At 39.6% G+C, this 27,933-nt stretch overlaps 1 protein-coding gene across 1 annotated transcript; it reads right to left on the bottom strand.

The window, feature by feature from the left end:
* Positions 1–9,031: 9,031 nt before the first annotated feature.
* Positions 9,032–27,725, bottom strand: IFNAR1 (interferon alpha and beta receptor subunit 1; the record flags this gene model as incomplete). The annotated part of the gene is given in 12 exon segments (XM_082014206.1): positions 9,032–9,259; positions 10,690–10,844; positions 13,143–13,296; positions 13,816–13,970; positions 15,173–15,375; positions 16,216–16,330; positions 17,278–17,425; positions 19,219–19,376; positions 19,510–19,703; positions 21,140–21,260; positions 27,558–27,690; positions 27,693–27,725. Coding segments are annotated over 12 exon segments (1,797 nt in total).
* Positions 27,726–27,933: the final 208 nt, after the last annotated feature.

Genomic DNA, 27,933 nt, shown 5'->3' with positions numbered 1-27,933 from the left:
GCACCTTAGATCCTACCAGGGCACAAACAGAAACAGTTCACCTAGCAGAAATTTTTCTGGCAAGTTTATGCATGTGTTTTGCATACAGTGTAAAAGACCTTTGGGCTCAAAATGCCGACAGGCCCCTACCTTGGGATATCAAGCGGAGTCTAATGGCTGGACCTTTTCCAGAATTAATTCTATGACAACCTCCCTCAAATGTCTAGACATTTGTGAGCTCAGTGTAAGTTTATTTTGTATGTTATGAGTCATCTTCTCAGTGAAAGGTTATGTGGAAGGAGCGCGTTCACGCCTTTAAGGGTATCTGGCTATTCCATCAAGGATCAGGGACCATGTCAATAAGGAAACTAAGGAAAAAAAAAAGAGGAATACCAGAAAAAACGTGTGCAGAGACACCCGGCAAAACAAACCCTGCCCCTCACACCGACCGGTGGACTCTCCAGGAACTGCAGGCACCACTCCCAGGACAGGGAAGTCGCAACCTGGAGTTTGCAACCGATTAAGGTTGTGAACCAGCGGCAGGTCCCAGACATCTGGCTGGGAGGTGTTCAGGAATCAACAGAGCTGTACAAACCCATGAGAGGATGTGCAGAGGGAAGGGGAAGCAGAAAGGAACAAAAAGGGGGATAGGCAGAAAGGGGTATAAAAGGGGCTAGTTGTATATAAAATAAGGGCAGCCTGTACGCTTGTCTGGCTGAGCCCCGTGCCTGATCACTGCAGTCTGTCCTATCTTCTTGTATTTTGTTACTACATTTTTTCTTAACTATTTATTTTTCTGTGTAATCTTATTCTCTATCCTGTGTACATGTACGGCAAGGACTAAGTGCCAGCTACCGGTGAGAGCTGTGTGTGTGTGAGTGGATTTGGTGCAAGCTCCTGGAGTAGGGGTCTTTAACCTCCAGCCACTGGTGTGGGAATGGTGTGTCTCCTGAAAACCAGCTCCTTGGAAGGACTAGTGGGAGTGAGGGGCTCAGCACGGGCAGCTGGAGCAGGACTGCAGGTCACAGCCGGTGTGCCTTCCCGAGTCTTGGCGTGCGCGGGGGTGTACATGTGTATTCACCAGCAAACTCCACGCTGGACTAGCCAGCAAGCCCGGGGGCCTCGGGTATCAGGCAGGCAAGGGTTCATGCTGGTGTCTAGGGGAACTTGTGGAGTGCCAGTGGGACAAGCATGTGAGTGCGTGTGTTTGCTAGTGAACATCAAGGTGGACTAGCCAGGGAGCAGGGGACCATGAAGCAGGGCTATACCACCAAGGTAGAAGGTCCTTGGAGGATCAATGAACGTGTGTGTGCTTTCGCTAGTGAGCTTCTATCTCTACCATCTGAAGAGGAGGAAGAGGACATGTCTGTCTATGCTTTATGCAAGTCCTGTATGTAGGTGCAGCTGGCATGTGGCAGTCCATGTAACCAGCTGTGCCAGTGCCTTCTGTGCGTGCATGTCTCTGGGACACATGCTCAGCTCGGCTACTGGTTGAACCTGTAAACATGAGAGTAGTAGCCACGTCCCCCAGCCTGGGCAGAGACCCCAGGTCCTTGGGCTGGGCTCTAGCAACCAGGCAGGAGGGAGTCCTGAGACACAGCAGCTGCAGAAGGGAAAAAAACCCCCAGAAATTAGCAAAGCTAACAGTGCACTGAACACATGAAACCTATTACAGTATTAATGAATACAGAAATTTCATTTCCTTTTTCATACACCTTGTGGCACACTGGCAAATCATTTCGCAAACAATACCCGAAAGCTTTTTGGAAAGGGATCTCTTTCTGAAGTTTTACTGTGTTACTAGAACATGCTACACTGGGTTTTCTGTAGAAATGCGGATCAGACGCTGCCCCCCCCCCAACCCCAAGTAAAGGACAAAGGGCTGAGAAGTGTTTATAAGTATCAGCTAATATGGATATACATATATGTCAGTCTAACCTAGTTTAAAAGTGCAAGACTCAGGGATTTTGTGCTGGAGGGAGCAGATTGTGGATGTTTATTTCAAGAGTTAATATCAGAGTTCTCAGTGGATATCCGCTACGAAACAATGCTGGAGGATCCATAATGAGTCAAAAGTCTTATGAGTCAGTATACAAACTGGCAACACATGCCTAAGCAGCCACAGGCTGTACAAATAATTGATGAACAGCTGTGGCCTTCTCTCCATTTGGTATTATAGAACAATAATAACCTTTTTGTTGTTGATACTTCACAGAATCACTAAGGTTGGAAAGGGCCTTCAAGATCATCAAGTCCAACCATTAATCCAGCGCCACCATGTCCCCTAAAACATGTCCTGAAGCGCCACATCCACACGTTTTTTGAACACTTCCAGAGATGGTGACTCCACCACCTCCCTGGGCAGCCTGTTCCAATGCTTGACAACCCTCTCAGTGAAGAAATTTTTCCTAATATCCAATCTAAACCTCCCTGGCGCAACTTGAGGCCATTTCCTCTCATCCTATCACTAGTTAGTTGGGAGAAGAGACCAACACCCACATTGCCACAACCCCCTTTCAGGTAGTTGTAGAGAGCGATAAGGTCTCCTCTCAGCCTCCTCTTCTCCAGACTAAACAACCCCAGTTCCCTCAGCTGCTCCCCATAAGACTTGTGCCCCAGACCCCTCACCAGCTTCGTTGCCCTTCTCTGGACACGCTCCAGCACCTCAATGTCCTTCTTGTAGTGAGGGGCCCAAAACTGAACACAGGATTCGAGCTGCGGCCTCACCAGTGCCGAGTACAGGAGCACGATCACTTCCCTGCTCCTGCTGGCCACACTAGTTCTGATAGAGGCCAGGACGCTGTGGCCTTCTTGGCCACCTAAGCACACTGCCGGCTCATGTTCAGCCGGCTGTCAATATATCATAACTTATGATATACTTATGTGCAGAGCACAGAGACAACTGCCATACATAACATAGAGGTTTCTTTCAGATGTCATTAGCTAAAAAGCAGTGTTTTTTAAACAAAATTATACATTTATACACTGACCTTGAATCTCATTTGAAAATAGACAAGAGAAAAAAATAGCAATAAAAAAATCAGTACTATGATATACTTTAAATCAACAGCTTTACGTTACTGACTGACATTAGTCTGTCGGTTACAAATATATGTATGGAGAAGAATCTAAGGATAAGGTCATTGTGGCAGAAAATTACTGGCTAAATACTTTGTATATTTTAATTTGAAATAATTCTCTTTTTAAGGGACTGTTTAATAAATCTGGAAAAAAAAGTACTTTTGAATATTGCCCCTGTCCTTGTCCCATCTTAACTCTTGTGTGAGGATTTTTCATTTGCTGTTATGAGACTAGCAGAGGGAGCTCAAAACACTAGGTACCAACAGGGCTGCTAGCAAGGTATGCCAGGGGAAAAACCTCGCTTCTCCTGTGATTGAATAATAATACCTGGCAGGTTTAGTAAATAAATGACACTCAGCGAAGGAAAGGGGATATAGTTACTGGAAGCTAAGCAAAGCTGCCACTGACACCATTTTCTTTTTGAATATGGTTTGCTTTTGGTGTCTTAGGAAAAAGGCATCAGCAACTCAGTTGGATCTGGTACTAATTATGAGATTATTTCCGGGATGCCAGAAACTGCACCAAAAAAAAAAAAAAAAAAAAAAGAGAACTAGTTAAAATTATAGTATTTTTCAAGTTTTGTGTCTCCATGACAAAACATTGGCACAAGGTCAAGCAGAAGTTTCTTTGATTCTGTGCCATTCCCTGTCAGATTAACTAGATCATGTGTTGCTTATATGGTGGTAGCTTTCACTAATCATAATAATTTTGAACTTAAGAGATGCTTAGGTAGTCAATTTGGCACCACCAATTCAACATCACTGAATAAATTCCCAGAGTCTGTACCCATTTATATTAAAAACAGAATTTCCTGGTATTATGGTTGCTTCCTGTGCAAAGAAAACAAGACAACAGCTGCTGTTCAGTGATTTCAAAATCTTTTGCATTCTGTTCTGAAATCAAGATACTTTGACAATACAAGTTTTTCTAGTGTAAAGTTTGTCAAAATATTTTCCAAGGAGCTAAGTAAAATAATTTGTCCTGACACCCCACAATGTCATATTGCTTTTTTTAAAATGGGATATTATATGCCTAGGAAATATCATCTGTGATGAAAACAAGAGCTTACTAAGAGCACGACTACTTTGATGTAATTCCTCACTGAGACCCGTGTGAGATTCACTTGCCAGCTAGCTGCAGTATCAAACATGCTGGCAATGTCAAGAGGAAGAAGTTATACATAGACCAACTGTGTTTTCTATTGGTTTGCTCTGCATTATAGACTGCACATATATCCTCAGGAGAAGATGTCTTGCTAGAAAACTTGAGGGTAATCTTGCTTACATTTCTAGAAACCTACTTAAAGTACTCTGTGTGTGAGCAATCACTTAAGCAAGTCTTTGAAAGTTCAGATTCTCTGTCACAGACAGCAATGGTGAATAAACCATTTGTCAAAAAGTGGCATTTCGTCCAATGCCTTGGGATTCTTAACATGTATCACTGCACTTCTTTTAGTTGGGTGTTATGGGTAGGGAAATTTGGGCAGGGACAGGTGGACAGTTAAGAAATGCAAGTTAAGCATTATAGAAATTTCATTTTATTCTGATGACTATCAGCCTGCAACGAGAGTATCTTTTTCCTTAAAAATTTACCAAATTATCTCTTTTAGTGCCACAAGCCTATCTGTCAGAAATTTCCCAGTCTTACCTGCAACCCTAACAAACTCTGATTATCAGGAGGACTTATGCCATGGCTGGTATTCCTCTAGCTTAACTGCTCAGCACAGAGACCAGTTATTTTCATGTGACTGTTTATCAACTACCTCACGTTTTGAAGTTTGCTGCAATTATACTTTTAATGGGCCCTTGACAGAGCATCTGGGAAAAAAAACCCCAAAACCAAAGAAGAACAAAAAGTGGCTTAGTTCACTACTTGAACGTTTTGCAATACTGTCCAAAAAGAGAGAATCACAGACTCAAAGCATGTCTGGAAGGCATCTCTGGAGAGCATCTGGTCCAACACCCCTGCTCAGGCAGGGCCACCTAGAGCTGATTGCCCAGGACTGTGCCCGGATGGCTTCCGAGTATCTCCAGGGCTCGAGACTCCATCACCTCCCTGGGTTGCCCAGGTGCTCGGTCACCCCCACAGTGAAAAAGTGTTCCTTGATGTTCCGAGGAAACACCCGTGTTTCAGTCTGTACCCGTTGCCCCGGGCCTGCCGCTGGGCACCACTGAGAAGAGCCTGGCTCTGTCCTCTCTGCACCTTCCCTTCAGGCATTTACATACACTGATGAGATCCCCCCTTGAACCTTCTGTTCTCCAGGCTGAACAGTCCCAGCTCTCCCAGTCTTTCCTCACAGGAAGGATGCTCCAGTCCCTTCACCAACTTAATGGCCCATTGCTTGGCTCTCTCCAGTGTGTCCATGTCCCTCTTGTACTGGGGAGCCCAGAGCTGGACACAGCACTCTAGGTGTGGCTTCACCAGTGCTGAGTAAAGGTAGATCATTAAAGTCATCAATCCCTCAGAAAGGCATGTACGCCCCAAGACTCACTTACATTTCTTCCTTTACATTGAATGCTCCATTAGCAGGTACTACCGTACCTATGAATTTCATCTTAACTGAAAATCATCACTGGCAGGCATTCAAATAAATACTTACACTGCCAGGAAGAATAGACCATAGCCATCTATTGCAATTCCTCCTCTGCAGATCTCCTCTGCTTCCCCCTGCCCAAAAGACACTGAATTCCTAGTGAAATGAGAAATAATCGTACTGTCACGTGTCTTCAGATTTTTTGTTTTTTAAATAAAGTCCCTGTGTCAAAAGGCAGCGCCTAACACTTATAAATATGCCAAGTACCTCCGTACAAAGTACAGTCAAGTGCTAATGGCACTGCACAATTAGTAGTCAGTAAAGCATCCCTACAAAAATGATCCAATATCCCAGATTTACCATGGAAGGGATTCTCTACCAACTGTATTTTTATCTGAACGTTCTTACCCAGGCTTCAACACCAAGCGCATGATTTTGAAATTATATATATAAAAAACAATCCTTATAACAGAATCCATTCCGAAGGCAGAGTCATGGGACGGTCACAACATGTGTGACTCAATATGCAAAATCATTACCAGATGCTCGTTTCCTTTCAATTAACAATCCCATGACAGAAAACTTCTGCTTCGTCACCCCTCTCCACACAGAGTCTTAAAGCTGATTATATTGCATGTATGCTACAATATCACCCTTGGTTAAGTACATCTAGTTTCAAAAACACTGGGTTTGATTAACTTGCTTGTGATTTTTACCATCAATACTGACAAATCCAAGTCTACATTGTCCAGTTGAAAGTATTCTGTATATTATTAACAGGGCTGTATCTTATCCCACTTAATAATAAAGATCAGCTTTCTATTGTCAGAAATATTTTGAACAAGGAAAAAGAACACACTTCAAGGGTTCTTAGAAAGACTTGGGAACTTGAAAATAGGCATTTAAACAAAGTTCCTTTATGCACTGTAATAAACTCCTCTTAGAAGTTGAACTGTAAAAGTTCTATCAAATTATTTTTCTACTATTTCTGGATACATCTGAAACATATCAGAATGTGATTGCCTCAGGTATTTAGGAACTTAACTTTTCAGTTTAAGTATTAGATATTGTATAGATAGAATGAGTATTTCCATCTTACAGTTCTGGTTTTGCTTCTTCTGGCAATATTGAAAAGAACCGACACAAGATTTCCTGTGACCCACCTTATAATCAAACTTCAAGCATACATATATATTCATTACCATTCATTTAGTTCTACATTTTGAAGAAAAAATGTGGATTGCTTGCAAATTATGAATTCAGAAACATTCACTGTAGACTGCCATCATTTGAAACCTGACAGTGAAATCCTTCACAGTAAATAGCTTTCTTCCAGAGTGCCAAAACTCTGGAAAGCAAATAAAATCTTGTGTCACAGGAAACAGTTATCAAAACAATCGCCCACAGTTAGCTGCTGAAGTATCAGATGAAACTTTCTCACAAGATGAGCAGGGAAAAACAAAACAAAACCAAGACCCACCACACCTTACTTCAGTAAACATGTTTAGAATAGCTTCACTTTTGAAAATCCCTCAAATGAAAATATGTCCCCAAACCCTACTGTAAAGTAGGTAACAAATAAGAAAAAAAAAAAAGACTGAAATTGAAGTTGTCCAGGGAAAAAAACCACCCAGTGAAGTCAGCTACAGCATAAATCATGAAGAGGAACAGTTGCTGTGGGGCTACAACTTGTTAATGCAAACTTAGATTACACTGAAGAGACCACACAAATACAGAGAACTTACCATCGTAAGTATCTCACGGCAATTCATGACAGAAGCTATTTGCCAAAGATCATAACGACTGGAATGCTTACGTTCAGTGTTCTCATTTTAAGCCCTGATTCAGAAAATGAATTATCACTTTCTTCCCCATTTGTCTAAATCACGCAACTCTCCCAACGTAAGCCCTAATTAAATTTATATATGATATTCTTCACATTGGGTTTTTTAGGAAGGACAATAACTGAAGACTCATGGGAACTTCCTAAGTATTCATGGTGTAGCTTCAATGTCCCTGGATCAAAAATATATGGAACCAAGAAAGGGATAAAGAAGTAAATGTGCAAAATTTATTATGTTCTTCAATGAACACAGGGACAGAAAATGTATAAAATTAGATCACATCTTCAAAACTAAAAAAAAAAAAATTATATATATAAAAACACAAACAGTTGCTTGTTACAATAAACAGCCCACATGAAGCTCAAAACCAGTTTACTCTAAATCAGTTTCTTCATAAAAAATAAGCTACTTCAAAAAAATTACTTCGTTAGAAGAAAGTGGTATGTATAATAAAAATACTATTGCAGCATATCCTTATAATTTGTACACAGAAAAGTCTGTTGGCAAAATGAGACTAAGCTGAAAAAGCTTTCAGTGCAAGCATCCTCACCATTCCTTGTAACTATAGAAACAAGTTTCTTCCTTGTTAAGAGATTCCCATCTCTAAATACAATTCAGTTAGAAGTAAATATGTTGCACTACTGCTTATCTAGCCATGGGGGAAAAAAAAAAAAAATCAAGACTATGCCTCTTAACAGTTTTAGTTTAGAAACATTTAGTTTTAGAAACATTTAGTTTCTTCTTGCAGTGTACATTTGTCTTGGAAGTTTGTTGCTTTTTATCCCAAATGCAGTGCAAATCAATTTGACCCAACCTCTATTTACAAAGAGCTTCCACTATGAAATTTTTCTTTATCCTAAAGTGAAGCGAACCTCCTTCCTGCCTTTTCCCCTCCCCACACCTGCCCAGATTCCCAAGTGCTGTGGGGGGAGAGCACCCTGATGCAGGGACACAGCTATGTGAACAAGCAAGCGGGCACTGGGAGCATCCCGCAGCCATGGCCACAAGGAATCCTACAAGGAGGCTCGGAGGAGCCACCTCACTGAAGCCACTGTTGGTCTCTTCGCATCTTTTGCTCTGGACCCGCTAAGCCAAAAAGCACTGCCCGAGGGGGCTGGAAGAGAACATCAGAAAAATCCGGCATCAATTTCCTTCTGCCTGTGTAAACATGGTAAGATTCAATACTGGAATTTAAGGTTTCTGTCACAGTAGTACATGCTGGCATTCAAAACAACCTCTAAGATAGTGAGAAACTCTTCCTGGGGAACAGCGTAGCCTTCTGCTGAGACTACCAGGTTCAAGTATATAAAGTGTACAGATCTGCTCCTCTTTAGGCAGATGGTATTTTTTTTATCATATGATGAAAAGTCAGTCAAAATGGTATACGGTATGAGGAGTCAACTGTGTTTTAACTTCAGTTAGCTTGTAGCAGAAAGGATATGTAACTTCCCATTACCAAAGTGCAGATTTGGAAACCTGAAGACAAAGATCCCAAAGTCACATTGTCTGTCTTAGACTGTGACTTCTATAACAAAAAAGTTTCAAGTGTTCATAACGCTGCTGGTCCCTTACATGAATTTTATCTTCCTAAAAGTTATACTATTTCCTTTTCTAGCGTTTCTTCTGACACTTTGTTCCCTGAAGTATCGTCATCGTTAGAGTAATTTCCTGAATCTCGACTGCTCTGTTTAGAATGTTTGTAGTCTTTAAAACCAATTTGATTTACTTCTTCTGTGATGATAGTCTCAATTATAGAACAATTTTCTATTGGTTCTTCTGTAGCTGGCAGATAAGGATTGCTGAAGAGCTGTTCTCCAAAACCCTGCAAAAAGAGAAGCAGAAAAAAGGGAGATGGACATTCATAACTAACACCTAAATAATGATTCTGCTTAACACCACAGCTGCACAAATCTGGTTTATCGTATTCAGTAAAATAATGAGGCTTTCACCTATAACATGCCATTTGTTTCCCTAAGTTCACAAGCTAAAGGTTAGGATGTTAGCTGCATTCACATAGTCGAACACCAACAAACAACTCTAACATTAATCTTCATTCTTTTACTATGCTTGTAGTTGTCAATCATCTATATAATTGCAGTATTTCATTGATTTATGAATGAGGCCACGCAAGAACTAAGGGAAAATCCTAATTTAGAACACTTTCAAAGATCACATGGTCGCACAGGAATGACAGGCGTGCATTTGCAAAAAGTCTACAAATCATTATCAGTTATAAAGCAAAGTCTGAAAGAAGAAAGAGAAAGTGAGCTGCTGCAGTGGGATACCAAGCCTTACGCAGCTCGCAATGGTGCACTGCTGTCTACCCTACATGCTTTAAATCTATTCTCCAAAGTGGTCATTTGTAACAAATCCATCACAAAAGGTTCTAAATATGCATCACATTAATTATCTTACCAGTATTCTACTGAACAAACCAACTAAAATGCTGTCTTACAAATAAATTAAATTCAAATTAGCCCTTGTAAATTATGAGACTGGTTTTAAATTAGAAATTTATTCAGCAAGCTTTGTATACTACATATCCTAAGAGCATTGGTGAGATGACGACATGTTTGGAAGGTCATACACTGCTCAAAATCAACGTTCTGAGAGACACAGAAGAAAGTACAGCGAAAAGCAGTTCTTGCTACATTTCAAAATATACCTACGCTTACGTGTTGGCCTGTTCATTCCAGAACAGGATCCCTGCTAAGTACTACCTGTGCCAAACTGAGCTGGAAATTGGACAACTTCTGCCCTCTTTAAGACCATCCAGGCCCCTAGGTCAGGAGATGGTAGAAGCGTTTGCTGCCTGCTACACCAAAATTTCCTCTAAAGACTGGGCCTGTGTTTTCACCTCCTCTGAATCTTAAAAGATGGCAAAAAGGCTAGCACATGCTCTTCCAGATAACACAGTGAGAAAACATATCTGGTCTCACATAGCAGGGCAAAAGTACATTATCACATTGGGTAGACATGCACACTCTCTGGAATGAAGGATCGTTAGAAACAGTTTTGCACAGATAGAAGAAAAAACAAAAGTTAAACTACTTGCTAATCACAGAATTCTAGAAATTGACACAACCCTTTTTTTTCATAGGAATTCCTGCACTTAGTTAAAACTTATACAATTTATCTTGGCATACCCATAAGACCACAGGATAACAGACAAAGACTTTTTCACAGTATTTTCTGTTCATTTTTCTAAAAATACATCTGCTTAGTGAATGATAAAAATAAACTTCATCTTACCTCTATGTTCAAAGGAGGCTGGCATGATGGAAAGAACACGTATTTGATTTTACTGTAGGCTTGATACATGGCAAAAAGGAGCGGCATAGCCAAAAGCAAGACAGCAATCAGAGCAGTTACAAATGTTGCTAAAATGATCAGAGGCAACATTTTATCTAAAAAAGTGAATAGAAACCATTCAGTCTAGGTGTACATGAACTACAAAGATTAAAGAATGGATTATCTCCAAATCTGATACAGTATTAATCACAAAATTTCACATTTCTACAGTACTATATCCAGCCACGATAATAATTACAAAAACGATACCATTCCCATATCTTAGATAACTTATTAAAAACACAGCACAAAATATTTACCCAATATAAGAACGCAGGCATTTGTGGACAGGATCAGAACCAAGATCCAGTTATTCCCAGTTCTATTCCAGTTATATGTCACTATCTGACAGTAGGACAAAAAGGCTGCACATGACAGCTACCATGAAGCATCTGATGCATGTAAATTTACTGCACTATTGGTTGTGTACAGGGCCTAACCCCCCGGAACATAATATGTAATTGATAGAGCTCTCTCGTTTAAAAAGACAAGAGATTCGGGAGTAAGAAATTCCCATGGGCTATAGAGTAAGAACGGGCAATTACTACAGTGAAGGTGGCCCATGGTTTTTTAGACAGGAAATGATGAAAGTGCCTAGACTGCAGGGTCTTCAGGGGCCCAAAAGCATCCATATGGTTTCTGACAGGAGAAGAACTCCAATTGTAAGCTTCAGATGACTACAACACAGGCAACAGAGAGAAAAAGGATATTCAGGTGAGCATTTCTTCCTTTCACATGCTTATTTAAGAAGAAATCAATCCTAAGAATATTCCAGTTATTTTCTACACTGCTAGTCTAGACACTATCTCAGCACAAGATTTTACTTTGTCAGTATAGAAAGGTGAGATGAATTTCACTTCAGTGCCCAAACATGGCGTCATCAACTTGATGATGCCAAGCTGAGTGGTACAGTTAATTCAGTAGAAGGAATGGACATGGTCCAGAGGAACCCTGACAGGCTTGAGGAGTGGGCCCATGTGAACCTCATGAGGTTCAACAAGCCAAGGCCAAGCGCAAGTTCCTGCACCTGGGCTGCAGCAATCCTCAGTATCAATACAGGCTGAGGGATGAAGGGATTGAGGACAACTTCGCAACAGGGCTGGATGAAAAGCTGGACATGAGCCAGCAATGTGTGCTCACAGCCCAGAAGGCCAAATGCATCCTGGGCTGCATCCAAAGCAGCATGGCCAGCAGGTCGAGGGAGGGGATTCTGCCCCTCTACCCCGCTCTGGGGAGACCCCACCTGGAGTCCTGTGTCCAGCTCTGGAGCCCTCAGCACAGGAAAGACATGGACCTGTTGGAGCAGGTCTGGAGGAGGGCCACAAAATTGATCAGAGGGATGGAGCACCTCTCCTGTGAGGACAGGCTGAGAGAGTTGGGGTTGTTCAGCCTGGAGAAGAGAAGGCTCCGGGGAGATCTTATTGCAGCCCTCCAGTACTTAAAGGGGGCTTAATAAGAAAGACAGAGACACTTTTTACCAAAGCCTGTAGTGACAGGACAAGGGGCAATGCTTTTAAACTGAAAGAGGGTAGATTTAGATTAGATATAAGGAAGAAATTCTTTACAATGAGGGTGGGGAGGCACTGGAACAGGTTGCCTGGGGAAGTTGTGGGTGGCCCGTCATTGAAAGTGTTCAAGGTGAGGTTGGATGGGGCTTTGAGCAACCTGATCTTGTGAAAGATGTCCCTGCCCACAGGAGGGGGATTGGACTAGATGATCTTTGAAGGTCCCTTCCAACCCAAACCATTCCATAAGTCTATGGTCCTGCTTTCCTGTATTAACCAAGGAACTGTGGAAAACCTTCTAACAGGCTAGGCTCAGTTCCAGGAGTTAAGGTACCTTATAGTCGAAGGAGTTTACATGATGGAATTCAGCTTTTGACTACCATATTTTACTATCAAAGAAACTTTTTATCTGGCTAGTCATAAGCTATTCAGTGCTTAAGTTCAAGCTTCCTTTTCCCCTCTTCTCGCTTCTCTTTTGCAAATATATTCTCTGGCATGATCTCTAACAAAATGAAGAGAGTTTGAACATACTAAAAATAATACATAGCAGGATAACATAACATAACTTTAAAAATCATCAAGATGAGGCAATTAGGTCTTTTAATCTCTATTTCCAGTTAGTACGAATGACCAAAGAATGAGAGATTTCCACACTGGAATATAAGAATATATGGCAAGTACAGGTAAGTCATCTGTATGACTGTGTCCCTGTAAAGAGAGTCTTGAATGTACTGTTTGGTCTTAATTTAAGTCCTGCTGCAAATATTTTTTAACTAGAGACCTGCAAAGGCTTACGAAGGATTAACAATTTTATTTCCAGAGGTGTAATGATTCCCAAGCTCTACCTACCTCCAGGTGTTTTGATGCATTCCTCTTTGCTGAAATGACTGCTTTTGTTGTAAACTTCTGAGAATGCTTGTACTTTTACACAGTACAAAGTCGAGGGTGTTAGATCAGAGACTGTCCCTATTGTCTGTTTTATCTCTTTCATTTTGATTTCCTCCTGAAAAAAAGAATTGGAAGAATAAGATGCATATAAATATATGAAGAGTAAGAGTATGGAAGATACATTAAAATGTGAGCTAAAAGCATGCAAGGCTCCATTGTTTTATGATACACATAGTTATAAAACTGCAAATACAGAAATAAAAGAAGTTGAGGGGCTGGATGCTACATTACAGAGTCATACTGTAAGAAAGATGGCATCATAAGAACCCTACAACCTCTATTCAAAATTGAGCCATGTATAGCAGCTTGTACAAAACTCAGTGCAATTCTGCAAATCATTACGTATAGCCACATCAATGGAAAAAGATTAAAATGTCAATTACTTTGTGATAAAAGTAATCTTAACCAGATTTTTAAAAGAATCTTCCAGCAAAAAAATCAAACAAACTGAATGCATGATTGATACACCATATATGGGCCTCTTTGAAAACAAGCTTCTTGAGGAGAACTCAAACTCAGTGTTTAAGTCATAGTAAATTTTACATACCGTTTTAAATATTTAGGTAGTTCATACCTCAATATTTGGTGATTTTTTCCAATACAGAACCCGGTAAGACAAGTCATAATGGTCCCTCATGACTTCACTCTCAGATCCTCCTGGAGGAGAAATCTGGATATGGAGCAAAACATCACTGATGTCCACCTTTACACCAGGAGGGCCAATTTCATCTTAAAACATTTTAAAAAAAAAGTTAAAAGTAAGACTGAAAGAATAGAAACAAAAATATTGCATAAAACACTGTAATTTAAATCTATGACAATTTTAAAGAAACTTTAAATAAAATTCTAACTTGACTAATACCTTTATTCAGAATCTTGAGTCCTGAGAAATAATTGAAATATTTTCTCTTTCCGCATTCATATGTTGCTTCTGCAAGTTTCAGTGACATGAAATACACAGAGGGTGGGAATAACTCTGTGCAAGTCAAAGTGAAACTACTGAACACTTCTTTATCTCATCGGGCTATGGGCCCTGTTTTGCACATATACCCTCTTTCTCAGTTACAGTACAGTTAAAAAGTGAGAAGTATTATGGGTTTTGTTTTCTTTTGTTGAATTATTTACCTAGGTCACTGTTGTCTTATTAAAGAGTTATCTAATTACCAAGAGCTTGGACAAGGGAAAGCTGACTTACAGAACAGCTATTGATCCCATCTTCAATATAGAAGGCAGGGGATATTACCCTACATATTAGATAAACATTTCTTGACATTTATGATTGATAACTTTTTTGAAATAAAACATTTTAGTAAGGTCACATTTCTCACAAAAAAGTGCAAAGATAAAAATCACTATAATTTCACTCTGGAGAGCGTTACATATTTTTGACTTAGATGTCGCTATCGTTTAAGACTTCATTTTCTTGAAGCTCTTCAGGGTTGTATGTCAACGTAATACTGCTTCAGCACAAAATTCAGGAGTGCACTGTGTAGGGGTAGAGAGGTGAAGGAGAAGAGAGCAGATGAACAAGAAAATAGAGGCAGTGGATTCCAAAATTATTTGATTTTGGCATTGCTTTTCTGAGATATCAAGTGCTCACTGTTAGTGGCAAAAGTCAGACTAGGGATATTTGTAGTACAATCTCACACATGATCAATGTGGTATGCAGGGAGATTATAAAATGCCATATAATGCTTAATTTTGTAAAGCAAATTATATGATTCTAAATAAAGTGAAATACTGGCTGTGCTGAACAGAGAAGACCATGGAAAAACTCATGTTTAACTTGATGAGGCCAGGATTCCCACCACAGTTTCTGTAGGGGAATTTTGTATTAGATTTCATTAACCTAGCAAGTTTCTTTTTGCAAATAATAGCATTAGGTACAAGTTTGTTGAGAAATTAAAATTTAAGACGACACATTTGCTTACTTGTTACCAGAGGATCTACTTTTACTTCATTAGAAAAACATGTTTTATTATATTCACTCATGGCCTGCACACGGAGGTAATAAAATCCAGAAGTAGTAGTGATGATAGATGACAAATTGCATTGTGTATCAGTGATGTTTTCACATCCAGGTACATTCAGCCACTTCTCCGAGTAATCATCATGAAGTTTCTTTAGATACCCACTGCAAGAGATATTTTAATAGTTTTTGATGTGAGGTCCTTGAATTCTAAAAAAAAAAAAAGCATGTTCACTTGTGCTACATAGGTTTTTTTATTTTTGAAGAATGGGCCTCTTAGAAATTTCTCATATTTAGAATACTGTCTTTTCATTATCACTGAACACAGTGACGTTAACTGGATGAGGAAATACAGATTAGTGCTTTAATCATGCCTCAATACAAAAATTACATATCGGGTTTAGAAATTTTAAAATCCAAATTATGATTTTTCATATACTTCTATTAAGTTGATTATTTTTCTGTCATGCCAAAGGAATTCCAAAAGAATGCTAGAGGTAGCTCTTGTTTTCATTTAGATGCTGGCCACAATATTTGTGCAACAACTAGATATTAAGATACAGGCTTATAGACATGATGGGGATTTTTTCATGTTGGGATCTGACTAGAAGTAATCAAATATATTGGCAATTAAAACCTTGAACACCTGCATTTTTGCTCACTTCTACTCATCTAATTTCATCATATTCAAAGAGATACCAAGCAAGGCAAACTGTACATCTTTTAAAAAAGTTGCTTAGCCTATACTTAGTAGTCCATTCCATCAGGTTTTTAGCCCTCTTAAAAGAAGCCTAGTATCCTGAAATGCTAGGATACGATGTTATATGCAATCCTTTTAAAAGCCACACTGTGTCCAGATGAGTTACCCATGTTTCAATGAATACATTAAGCCACTTTTGCTAAGTATTTCACTTTAGCTTCTAATAACTATTTGCAAAACACAATGGATGGCATTTAGAATGACATAACCTGTTTAAACAGAGATATGGAAATTGTTTAACTCACATGAGATACTGTACATTGTAGCTTACATGTTGTTTATACTGATTATTCCAATGCAGATGAAATTTCATATTCAAAGCAAGAACGCTGACATTTGTTGCACAGAGTAGGTCATTCACTGCTCAAAGTCAAAAGAAAATGAAACGCACAGTTACTGAAAAGCTTTATATTATGTACAACAATTTCTCACTGAGTGCATTTCTCACGTAAATGGTCATGGTACACTTTCAATAATTAAAAGAAAATTGTCTGTTTTCATTATGAAGATGGCAAATCAAAGTCTGTGATATATACTGCATATTAAGCCTTTAGTAAAAAAAAGTTAAAAATAAATTCAGAAAAAATTAAGTACAGAAATGTTGAGATTAGTAGAAATAAACTGGTTCAGCAATAACTCAATGAGAAAAATGTGTAAAATATACACCTGTAAACATAAAGTAATTTTGATGTACCATCCGTTCAATCTAATGTTTGACTTTCTACATTCCTACACTGTTATTTTTTTTCTGAAATAAACATTTAAAACTACTTAAACTGACACTGGAACAGCACACAGAATAATTTACATTTAGACATGCAAAACAAGCAGCTGGTGACAAGCTGCCACTAAGCCATTCTTCAGAATCTGTAATAAAAAATTCACCAAGGCTTGCAAAAAAATAGTATTTAAGCTTAGATCAACTTTATATGCATTCATCTAGTGCCAAATATACAAAAGGCTTTTGTTTTGCCTACATACACCTCCCTTTCCTCCTGATTCAAACTCACTAATTAAAAAAATCCAGTTTTCCAAAATACAGAAAAGTAGTTTTTGCAATCCAAATTAATGGACAGAACATGCCTCAGAGCAAAAACCTTTTTGTACTATTAAAACTCTAATATTGACAGTTGACATATTTTATATTGATTTAAAATAGAAAATGTATATAACTGTCAAGATTACTGTTACACCAAAATCAGTAGGAACTTGGCATTTCTGCCTATTTCTGTTGCTTTAGAACAATTTACTTTCCAACAGTTTAAACTTGAGTAACCATTTTAAGACAAAACTATTTTACTCTGTACCTTTACGGGTAGTTTTTACACAATGAACGGGACTGAATAAGCCTTCTTGGGAGTCCAAAGGAAGAATTGCTTGAACTTTCAAACAATAGGTAGTTTCTGGTGCAAGGTCATCAATTATGTCAGTAGGAAAAATACTTTGACTTCTGAACTGTAAGAAACAATTGCAAATAGCATATGAAGGTAACTAGTCTTCCTGATGAGCTGATTTTTTATCCCCAGGTTTCAGCCCATTTCTATAATACGCCATCAAAAATGCTAAAATAGGAAATGCAGGACAAGATATGACCTGAATAAATTCTAAAGGAAAGTTTCCAACTTAGTCACGTGATTGAGAGGAAGGAACATGTTGTGCTCCTTTAACACGTGAAAGTGGGGAGGGATCGCAGCACTGCTCTGTGTGACATGTAACTCACCATATAAATACTCAGGCACACACTGAGAAGAGAAATAGTACACTTCCATCCCTCAATTCACTGAGGGACTCTCTCCCCTCCTGCTACCTCCTTGCTTTTGGTTTGCCAGACTTCCCAGTGCCTGACCTTTGTACACAGCTTGTACTTAACTTAAAGCTTTTTTCCCCTCTTTGATGTGTAATGATTATGACTAGGTCTTCCAAATGAACACAGATATCTCTTCAATTCCTACCCTAATCTAGCTGGCACCCATTCCCCTAAAAAGATGAAAAAAGAAAGACTGTTTCTACCTTGGTCTTTACAGAATAGCTGTATCTGCTGTGCGAGATGCACATTATGGCTCGGAAACTAGTTCACAATTACAAGACCTCAGAAGGATCCCTAGAAAACCCCAACAGACAGTATAAAACCAAAGAACTTACTTAGTGTCACAGGACAGTGTACTTACAGTTGTAGTCAAGCTATATGGTTCTCAGCAAGCTCAAGTTAGCCTCTTACCTCTCCCCTTCCCTATATCTATACCTTACTGTAAATGCTTCTTCCCACTGCCTTGAACTGCTCCAACACATCTCAGACTGTTTCACCTTCATCCTTATGTTATAGAGGTCACTTCCTAGTTCAGATGGAATCCATTGTATAGCATTAGTAAAAAGCCTTAGGCCACAAGCTGTGTGCTAACTTTCACCTAGATACTGACAAACTTGTACTGAACTCTTACTTGGTTACAGGAGGGAAGGCCCCAAAACCAGTGTAAATTAGAAAGATAAGATAGCCACATCCATCAGCAGAAGTTGCCTCCTTGAGAAAAGAAAAAGAACAGCCCGTCTGGAGACAGTGAAAGGATCCAGTGAGGAACAAGGAGATCCCAGACCCAAACACTCCAATAGGACCGAACTGCCTCGTGAGGGGAAGGGAACTTGACTGCAAGGGTATAATTGCCCAGAGATTCTTTTGTTCATGGTCCCTCTCCAGAGGCACCCAGCTCGAGCTGTTCTACACCGCTGTACCACCTAATAAATTCATCTGGTGTACGTCATATTGGAGATTCTATTTCAGGAAACCTAGGGTCGAGCCTGAGGGAAGAGGATGCACTCGAGAGGGAATGTGTGTGTGTGTGTGTGTGCGCGCGCGTGCAAGGAGTCAAAAGGGGCATCCGTCGGCTCACTGGAGTCGCCCACTGCAAAGGGACTGCTGTCCGAGCAGTTAAAGTCTCGGGTGGTGTGTGTGCAACTCCTTGACTGGTGTGTGAGTGCTCAGGCAGTGGCTTCTCCTTTAACACTTATGCATTGGAAAGTGGCTGCCGCATTTAACAGGAATACAAAACTCTTATCACAAAATATCTAATACAATCCTCTAGTAAAAACAAAACCGAAAAACTCCAAGCAAACACTTCCTCCCAACTTTTAAACTGCACAGCAACACTTATACACAATTACATAATTAAGTAATTCCATTTTAGAGCACTAAGCAATTAAAGTACATATCTGACAGTCATGTTAAAAGCAAAAAAAACCCACAACGATCATACCTCTGCATTTGATGAATTTTCCCAGATAACTAGATTATATGTAAAACTTAGATCATCTATCCACATTTTTTGAACCTGATTTGCTTCTGGAGGAGAAACCTTAATTTTTATGACTCCATTAACGGACTGCAACTCTATTCCTGGGGGACCGATCTGAGCTGCAAATATTAAAAGAAAGTCAAGCATAACTATTTAAAGGAAAAACACCAAAAAACACACATGCATTTTTTCCACAATAACGTGCTGAAGGACATTTAACTAAAAATGTTACATTATATATGGAGCTCATACCTATAAAATATGGAATCATTTCAAAAATGCTAGACCATGGAGACACTTCTTCCCTTCTTTCAGCCCTTATACGCACATGATGTTTATCATAGTATTCAGTTATTGCTGAGGAAAAGTCACATTCCATGCCAGTAACGTTTTGACACCCAGGCACCTCCTTCCATTCTGTTTCATTTGTCTCAAAATCTTCAAGCCTGTAAGAAAGAAGCCCCAAAAAATAAAACCAATGCACAATTTAAGTCTCAAGATTCTTTTTCCTTTTCTTCTTAACGCTAATAAATGTCACACCACTTAATGCTGTTTTATCACCAGCACCAGTGTAATCAGTGTTATCTACTTCATTACCCTGGAATTCATATCACCATTTAATTCATTAATTTAATCTATTAATGTATTAGTTTAGCCTTATTACCAAAGGTTAACTATTAGCCTGCAAAGTCTGATACCCGCTTGCTTTATTCACCATGTAAACACACAGTGTCAGAAAACAGCATCAAAGAATTGTCAAAATTCAGAATTATATCCTTAGTACGCAATCCTGCTCTAGCAATTGATTTTATAATTCATTGGAACAAATTTAAAAGCCTTGATGGCAATAAGTGCTTAAAAGAGCATAAAAGCAGCAGGTTCCCCCCCCACCCCCCGCCATTAGCAAAGAATGTAGATTAGGGGAAAAGAAAAACACAAAGAAGAAAACTAGAGTTCAGCAATAAGTGTTGGAATAATTAGCTTTACAGAAGCTATTTTTCTTGTGAGTTACATTCATACCTTATTTAAGACAGAGTCATTTCATATAGAGAATAAAAATGTCCTGACCAGAAAAGAGAGGCAGAGAATTGAAGTAGTAACTGTTTATCCTCAACTCCTATCTTTCACACCAGTATTACATTTTTAAAATAAAACTATTTTCAAAGAAGCTATTTCTCATCTACACACTGAAGAAGGCAAGTTTGTTTTTTTTTTAATCCAAAACCATACACTAGGAAATCCTACAATCAAGAACTTCTTAAGTGATTTTAACTTAGAAGTGTTTTCTAATATGTACTTGTCAGGCAAGTACCACAAAATACCGAATGTATATGTATGCATAAGTATTGGTATATGAAACAATTGAAGAAAACCAAGCAAACATTTAAGAACAAAAGTTAAATTGTTTTATCTGGTGATTAAAATTTGCAGATGAGAAATCTGGATTCATAAATGCTGACAAATTATTCAAAAGCTACACTGAAAATTCTCTCAAATTCTGTGTGTGTGTGTGGCCATAGTGTAGCTTAATTAAGAAAACAAAACAGAGAATAAATAAATCTAAATACTACATTTCTAAGTGTACAGGTTAATCTTCTCAAAGAACCACTCTAGTATTAAGCATTACTACCAAGTGCATTCTGCATTTGTAACACGTCGCTATCAGTGAACAGTCTAATTTTACACATGAATTAGACATATGAAGGACAATACTAAGATTCCACTTCATTTCAAGACTTGATCTTCCTGGCCTCTACTTCCTGGATTTCAAGTCTCTAGAAGTTTTACATGGCACTATCAAGAAGCACAGCAATTAATTAATATGTTCTTCTACACAAATAAGAGTCAGACATTTCTAGCTCAGACTAAAGTTAATACTTACAACTGGTACTCTGCTGAAAATGTCACATTGGTATCATCCCCAGTGTAGTTCCACCTCAAAGTGAAATTTGTATTTAGAACATAGACCTGAATATCCTGTGGACTCTTCAGACTAGTTTGGCCTACAAGGAAGTAACATAAAGGCATATAAAGATTGGGATAAATAATTTGTATGTAACTTAAGAATAACTTACTTTTGTTGAAAAAGAAGTAGAGTTATCGTGAAATGAAATAACAATAAATGTAAGAGTTAAGAAAACCCCACGCTACTCAAACGCCACTTCAACATATAGCTCAGGAGCTGTGCATCAGGTAGCTCTTTCACCTGTTTGACTATGCAGCTCTTTCCTCTGAGCTTAAAGTCTTTCTACCCACATCCCTTTAAAGAAAGTGCATACAGTTGTAACATTCAAGGTCTGCTTTCATTGTCATGGGTTGATTATAAGCAGTCTGAATGCTTTTAAACCAGTATTTTATTGGTGGGATCCAACATCTGGATCTCAGCTGCAAAAGTGCTAGGGATTGACCTAATGCTGTCATTTCACAGTTGCAGAACAGACTGAGCATAGCAGACTTGTTTTATGTCACATGTTACTGCCATAAATTCAATGTATTTAACATAAATCCCATTCAGTGAGGCTTCACGACATAGCAGGATCTTGTATCTTGCTCACGGTAATCCTGTGTTTTCTTTTACATGAAGAACAGTGCATAAAGTGACTTATGGAGGGCAAGGCCTAAGGCTCGGGACACATATGAGAATGGACATAACATCAAGGGAAGGACCAGACCATGAGAGGAGAAGGCTTAACACGCAGATTCCCAAGAGGAGGGAAGCATGTATGCTAGAATCATGGGCAGGATAGCTCTCTCTCCTGTTTTCCACCTTTCAGAAATAATTACTAAAAAAAATCCCAACTGCCTCATAATTACCTTATATTCTACTTCCTAAAGAAGACTTTTTTACCATGAACTTTGACATATGCAGACTCCTAGCTGTCCCATTTGTTATACAATTCAGGTATCAGAAGGCAGATGAGAGTAATAACGCTGTGGGAAGAGGGATTATTCTGATACTTACAAAAAATGAAATTTATCTGGCTAGTTATAAGGTACATTTTGCTTTGAATTATTTCACACCAGTCTATGGCACTCCTTCAATGAGAGGAAATGGCCTCAAGTTGCGCCAGGGAGGTTTAGATTGGATATTAGGAAAAATTTCTTCACCGAGAGGGTTGTCAAACATTGGAACAGGCTGCCCGGGGGGGTGGTGGAGTCACCATCACTGGAAGTGTTCAAAAAGCGTGTGGACATGGCACTTCAGGACATGGTTTAGTGGGTATGGTGGTGTTGGGCTGATGGTTGGACTTGATGGTCTTAAAGGTCTTTTCCAACCTTAATGATTCTGTGTGATTCAAAGCAGTGAGGCTACAAAGTTACAACCCAAGCTGAAAGTTTGGTCTGGAAGTTTTCTAGTTCTAGAAACTAAACCAGACTGTGGCTTACAGAGCAGAGGGGAACAGTGTGAAGGCACAGGGAATACACGTGAACTGAGGAAACCTCAGGCAGAAGTCACTAACATTATACCAAAACCACCAACTAAGCAGCCATAGTCCGGATTTACAGAGCTTAAAATTCATCTAAGTCCTTCTGCCGGGTATCCTATACTAGGTATCTTTGACAACCCAGGCTACACACAACTCAGGCAGTGCATATCTCTGACCTCTGGCTAAGAATGCACTTTCAACTTCTAACATTTCACGGGGGCAGAGGGAAATCAACAAAATAATGACAATAAAAAAGAAACTACCACACACCTCTTCGACTTCACTTTCTATTTTAACCAGTTGTGTTACACTACTAATCACTTCCCAACAGCTACAACTTCTAAAAACATATTAGTGACCACTAGTCTGAAATTGCTTTTTGATGTCAGTCTAATATTTTATTATATTAGGAAGAAATCAGAACAAATACATCCTATTTCACCTGGGCAATCAAAGTCTGTTTGCACATCTAATGGGTTATCCTGAATTTGATTTTAGAGTTGCTCTGAATTGCAAAAACTATTTCATATTTCACATGATGACCAAGTTCTCTTTATAAAAAGGTAATGTGCGTGGAAAAGCAATCTATAAACTGAAGTCTGCAAAATCCTTTTGAAGAATAGAGTTAAAGTGGTATCCAGAACACTGACTTTTGGAAATAACTCCTGAAAGCACAGAACCTGAAAGGAAAATAATTCAATAAAACTTTGTGGATCCCACTATAGAATTTATTTCCACAATATATGAATTTGCTACTCTTCTAAGCTGACAGGCTAAAATAAGCCCAGAAAATGCAAAACTACATTTGATCATCAGAAAATAAGAAAGAAGAAGGAAATAACTGATTTTTTTTCCCAGATATTTATCCAACAGATGGCTAAAGTTCAACCAAAAAGCTTATGATAACAAAGGCAGCTATTTCAGATTTTGGCAAATAATAGCAATTTTGAATAGTTAAATCCCTTCACAAAGAAAATATATTATGGGAAAACATTTTCATTTTATTTGAGAATGTTTGCATTAAATGTAAAAATCAAAAAGCCAAGAACAAAAGAAGTTCCACAAGTTTTTAACAATAAATAATTAAAAAATCCCACAATTCTGCTATTACCATAGAAAGTGTAAGTCTGTCAGAATCACCCGAAAAAAAAAAAAACAGTAATAATTTGAAGAATACTACCAACTATGGTACTTGACAGATTAAATGTTATAATCTTGCTTAGTAAAATTCATTGCTTTATGACTCAGTGGAAGTTTACTTAAGTATTGTGAAACAGCATAACACTTTCAATTTCAGTTCTAAAGAACCAATAACAGAATGACATCTTTCACATCTAAAGTGCAGGGTAGACCTTTTCCTTGTAAATGCATTTATTCACGTATTTCCAGAGACTTAAAAAGATATCATTCATACACTCAATCTCTGTTTAAATATTTACTTGTAAAAGATCTTAATAAAGAATATGACAGAAAACCTGTTTCAAACCATCTTTTCAGAACGTAATTCAAGTGCTGACATTTGAATAGCCTCCTAAAGCAGACAGAAAGTGAGATACAGTTTCATCAATTCTCTATAAAATCAAATATTCGCTACACTTCCACAGTATCTTTCCCACATTTTCAAATCCTTATCTTTTACATAGCATGAGGCTTTACAATAATTCTTATTAGACCTTTTCCATTTGAGGTCAGTTAGGAAAAGAGTCATCTGGAAGCAGAAACAAAATCATTTCAAGATTCATGTTCTAACCAGATGTACTTTCTTCCCAAGTTACAAAAACACGCTGATGTAAGACATCCAACAAATATTTTAAGCTAGGCCAGCTTTTTCTAAAGCTGGTAAACACCACAGCAAATAATCATACCCTCCCTCTGGATACAAACAATATTGTAAAAATACAGCTCTAAATTCTGACACACAAGGAGTTAGAAGGGATTTATTCCAGAACAGCTTTGGTTAAAGTCCCAAAAGATGACTGTCAGAAGTCTCAGATTTGACTGTCTCTTACTCCAAGAACTTCCTCATGCAAGTTTGAAAAAGGTTGGACTTCATCTTGAGACTTGCCCTTATTTAATCCTCCTTACAAACTGCTGGAACTAGGCATTAAGACCTGTTTTCAGCAGCACATGATAGCCTTTACAGAACTTCAATAAACAGAAACATGTATTCAGAGACACCACCTGTAAAATTAACTTAAAATCCACTACAGGGTTAAAAGTAACTTGTACCAATTACTTGGGGAAGACCCTATAGTTTTCAGGGAATTTTCAGAAAGTTGTTCAGCGTTATGTTCAACAATAACGTGCAAGCGTGAGCACTTGTGGTCGGTGCTCAGCAACAGTCAAAAAGGGAAAAAAAAAATTAGAAATAGATATGGAATTAAGGGAGTAAACCAGAAAGTTTAATGTAATTATATAAATTCACTACAGACTTATCTTCAACACCGTGTGCAGCTCTGGAGAGCCCACTCTCATAAAGCAGATAGCAAAACAGAAAAAGTCAGAGAAGGGTGACAAGGACAATCCAAGGTATGGAGCTGCTTCTGTCCTGGGGGGAATCAAACTATGACTCTTCAGCTTGGAAAGGAGACTGAGGGGAGGCTATGACAGACCTACAGACACCTAATGAGTGGCTTGGAGAATGCAAGTGGCAAAAGATTGTTTGCTGTCGCTTTAACACAAAGCCGGAAGCATCAAAACAAGCACCACTAAGCAAACAAGTGAAACTGCTGCTTCATTGAACACTTAGTCAATCTATGGAATTCATTCCCTTAGAACTCTGAATACTCAACGCTTACCTGGCTTATGAACTCTGAGTCAAATACAAAGTCTCAATGCTATAGATTGCAAAAAACTGCTGTGTAAATAGATTGCTGTAAAACTGCGCTGTGAAGTGTCACCACGTACTTGCTGTGAAGTGTCACCACGTACTTGCTTTTTTATTCTTTCCTACTCCATTGCCAACCATTGCTGTAGATGAACGTTGGACTAAAAAGCCTTTTAGCTTCATCTGATACAAAATATATCTGCAAAAAAACCCCTGAAAAACCCACAACACTCTTTGTAGATCTACCTTGAGCTTGATTAGGTACTTTCTTCCTTGCCCTGGTCAGAAAATCTGATTATTGCTTCAGAAGGATCTCCTAGTCCTGAGACACAACCCTGATAATTCAAACTATCTCACCAGGAAATCAAATTTATGCAAACTCAAATAATTATTTATTGAAAGTTCCAGGTCACAATTATGCTCTTTCATCTGTTTATTCCATCTCCTGCTGCAGGTAAAAAGAAGGATATAATCAGACAGCAAACTATAATTTTATACTCTGAGGAATGTCTTTGGTTGAAATTTGTTAAAAGTTAGCGATCACCAATTCACATTTTAACATCTACTAATCATCCATTCATATAGTGGAAGCACAGAATCTGAGCTGGAAAAAAAGTTGCAAGATCACTGATATTTCACATTGGAGAAAGCAGGTGGCCAATTCTATGTACATCATCAGATGTTTGCGTAAAGAAGTCCTGGGGTTTCCACCACTGCATCATCTATTTTTACAGGCCTCCAATCTCCTGAAATATTTCGCTTTCCCTATGATTAGAGATTAGGGAAAGCTTTCTGTAAATCAAGAGTAAGGAACTCCCAAATTGTACTTTCTAGTAGATTCCATTGGAGGCCTGGATCTTTGCAAAACAGATCCAAGTTTCCTTACAGCAAGGATGCTTGCTTAGTTGCCGTTCATAGTCCATGGATGACAAAGGGTTTATAGACTGCAAAACCCACAGTCTAACCCACATCTCCTCTAAGCACGGGTACTCTAAAGTATACATGTACTTTTTGTCTATGGGTATTATAGCACACTATTCTTTACATCAGACTTTTACGTATTTGAAAACTAGGTTAAACATGACTAACTATAAAGAGGGGCTGATGCACAATGAAATCATCTACAAACCAAATGGCTGAAAGAAAACACATAAAGAGAAGGGGTCCCAGAGCTGCTTCTCTGCCTGAATTCTACCATGAATGCAAAGTGTGGACCCCTGAAAACAGCCTCTCTCTAGTCTTCTTTTGGGTATGCCAAACTAGAGCAATACAATCTTACACAGAATTCAAGAGTTGAGGTGGCATCAGAAGTACCATGCACATGCTAGCCCATGGCTGTAATATTTCCATTATCCAAACTAGCTTAGCCCACATACTCTCTGTTGCATGTCACAATGTTACACATGTCCTGTAAACATGCAGAAAAGTAATTTACAGCTTATCTGAGCTGCATAATACTTCCTCTTTGAAAAAAAGGTTTTGTGCAATAGCTGTTTCTGCAATTTCACTTCTCTCATTTCTTCATTTATACTTTAGGCTCTGTCAGGCTAGACTGAGATGCCTTTCAAGAAAATCACTAAGATTCAAAGCCTGTTTGACCCATACTTAAGCTACAAGCCGTTACAACTCACAGACAGCAAGTACACCTGCAGCGAACGAGATAAAGACCGCTACCTAACTGTAGAGTAAAACCCAAGGCACTCGACGGAAACCGTGCCCCGCTGACCCACACAGACGCACCTAGCCCGACCCCAGGCCTGGATGCCTTCGCATCCCGGCAGCGGCGCCCAGGCAGCGGGCTCCGGGACAGCGCGGTCCCTCACGGCGCCGCAGGCCGGGGCAGCGGGCAGCCGCGGCAGGACGAAAGCGGGAGCGCCCGCAGCCGCACCTCTCGGCAGAGGGCTGCCGGGGACACTCCTGCCGAGCCTCCCGCAGGGCAGCAGCGGTACAGGCCGCGACCCGCTCCCCACGCTCCCCCTTGAGAGCCCAGCTCCACCCGCACCAGCCCCCAGCCACCGCCCCGGTGTCGCGCCGCGCCCGCTCACCGGGCCCCACCTGCGCAACGGAGGGGCAGCGCGACCAGGAGGCAGGACAGTAACGCCGCCACGGCGACGCGCCCCACACCAACCGCCACCGCCGTTCCGTCGTCCATCCGTCCCTCAGCACACCACCCCCTCCCGCACCGTTAGCGGAAACTTCGGGCGGCTGCGCATGCGCCAGTAGCTTCCGCGCCGCGCTGCCGCCAGTGGGGACGGGGGCGGGGCCGACGCCGAGCTGCCGGGTGGGGCTGTCGTCGGGGGACTGGAGGTTTGCCTGTGCTCGAGGCGTGCGGAGCGTGGCTTACTGCGTGGGATGGGTGCCCCCTCAGGCGTTTATGCTCCAGTGACGGCAATGGGAGGTGTCGCTTAAGGAGGGAGAGGG

Source organism: Phaethon aethereus (genome assembly GCF_964289735.1).
Source record: "Phaethon aethereus genome assembly, chromosome: 1".
Classification (NCBI taxonomy): domain Eukaryota; kingdom Metazoa; phylum Chordata; class Aves; order Phaethontiformes; family Phaethontidae; genus Phaethon; species Phaethon aethereus.
Note: the sequence above shows the minus strand (reverse complement) of the source record. Positions and strands in the feature narration are given on the sequence as shown.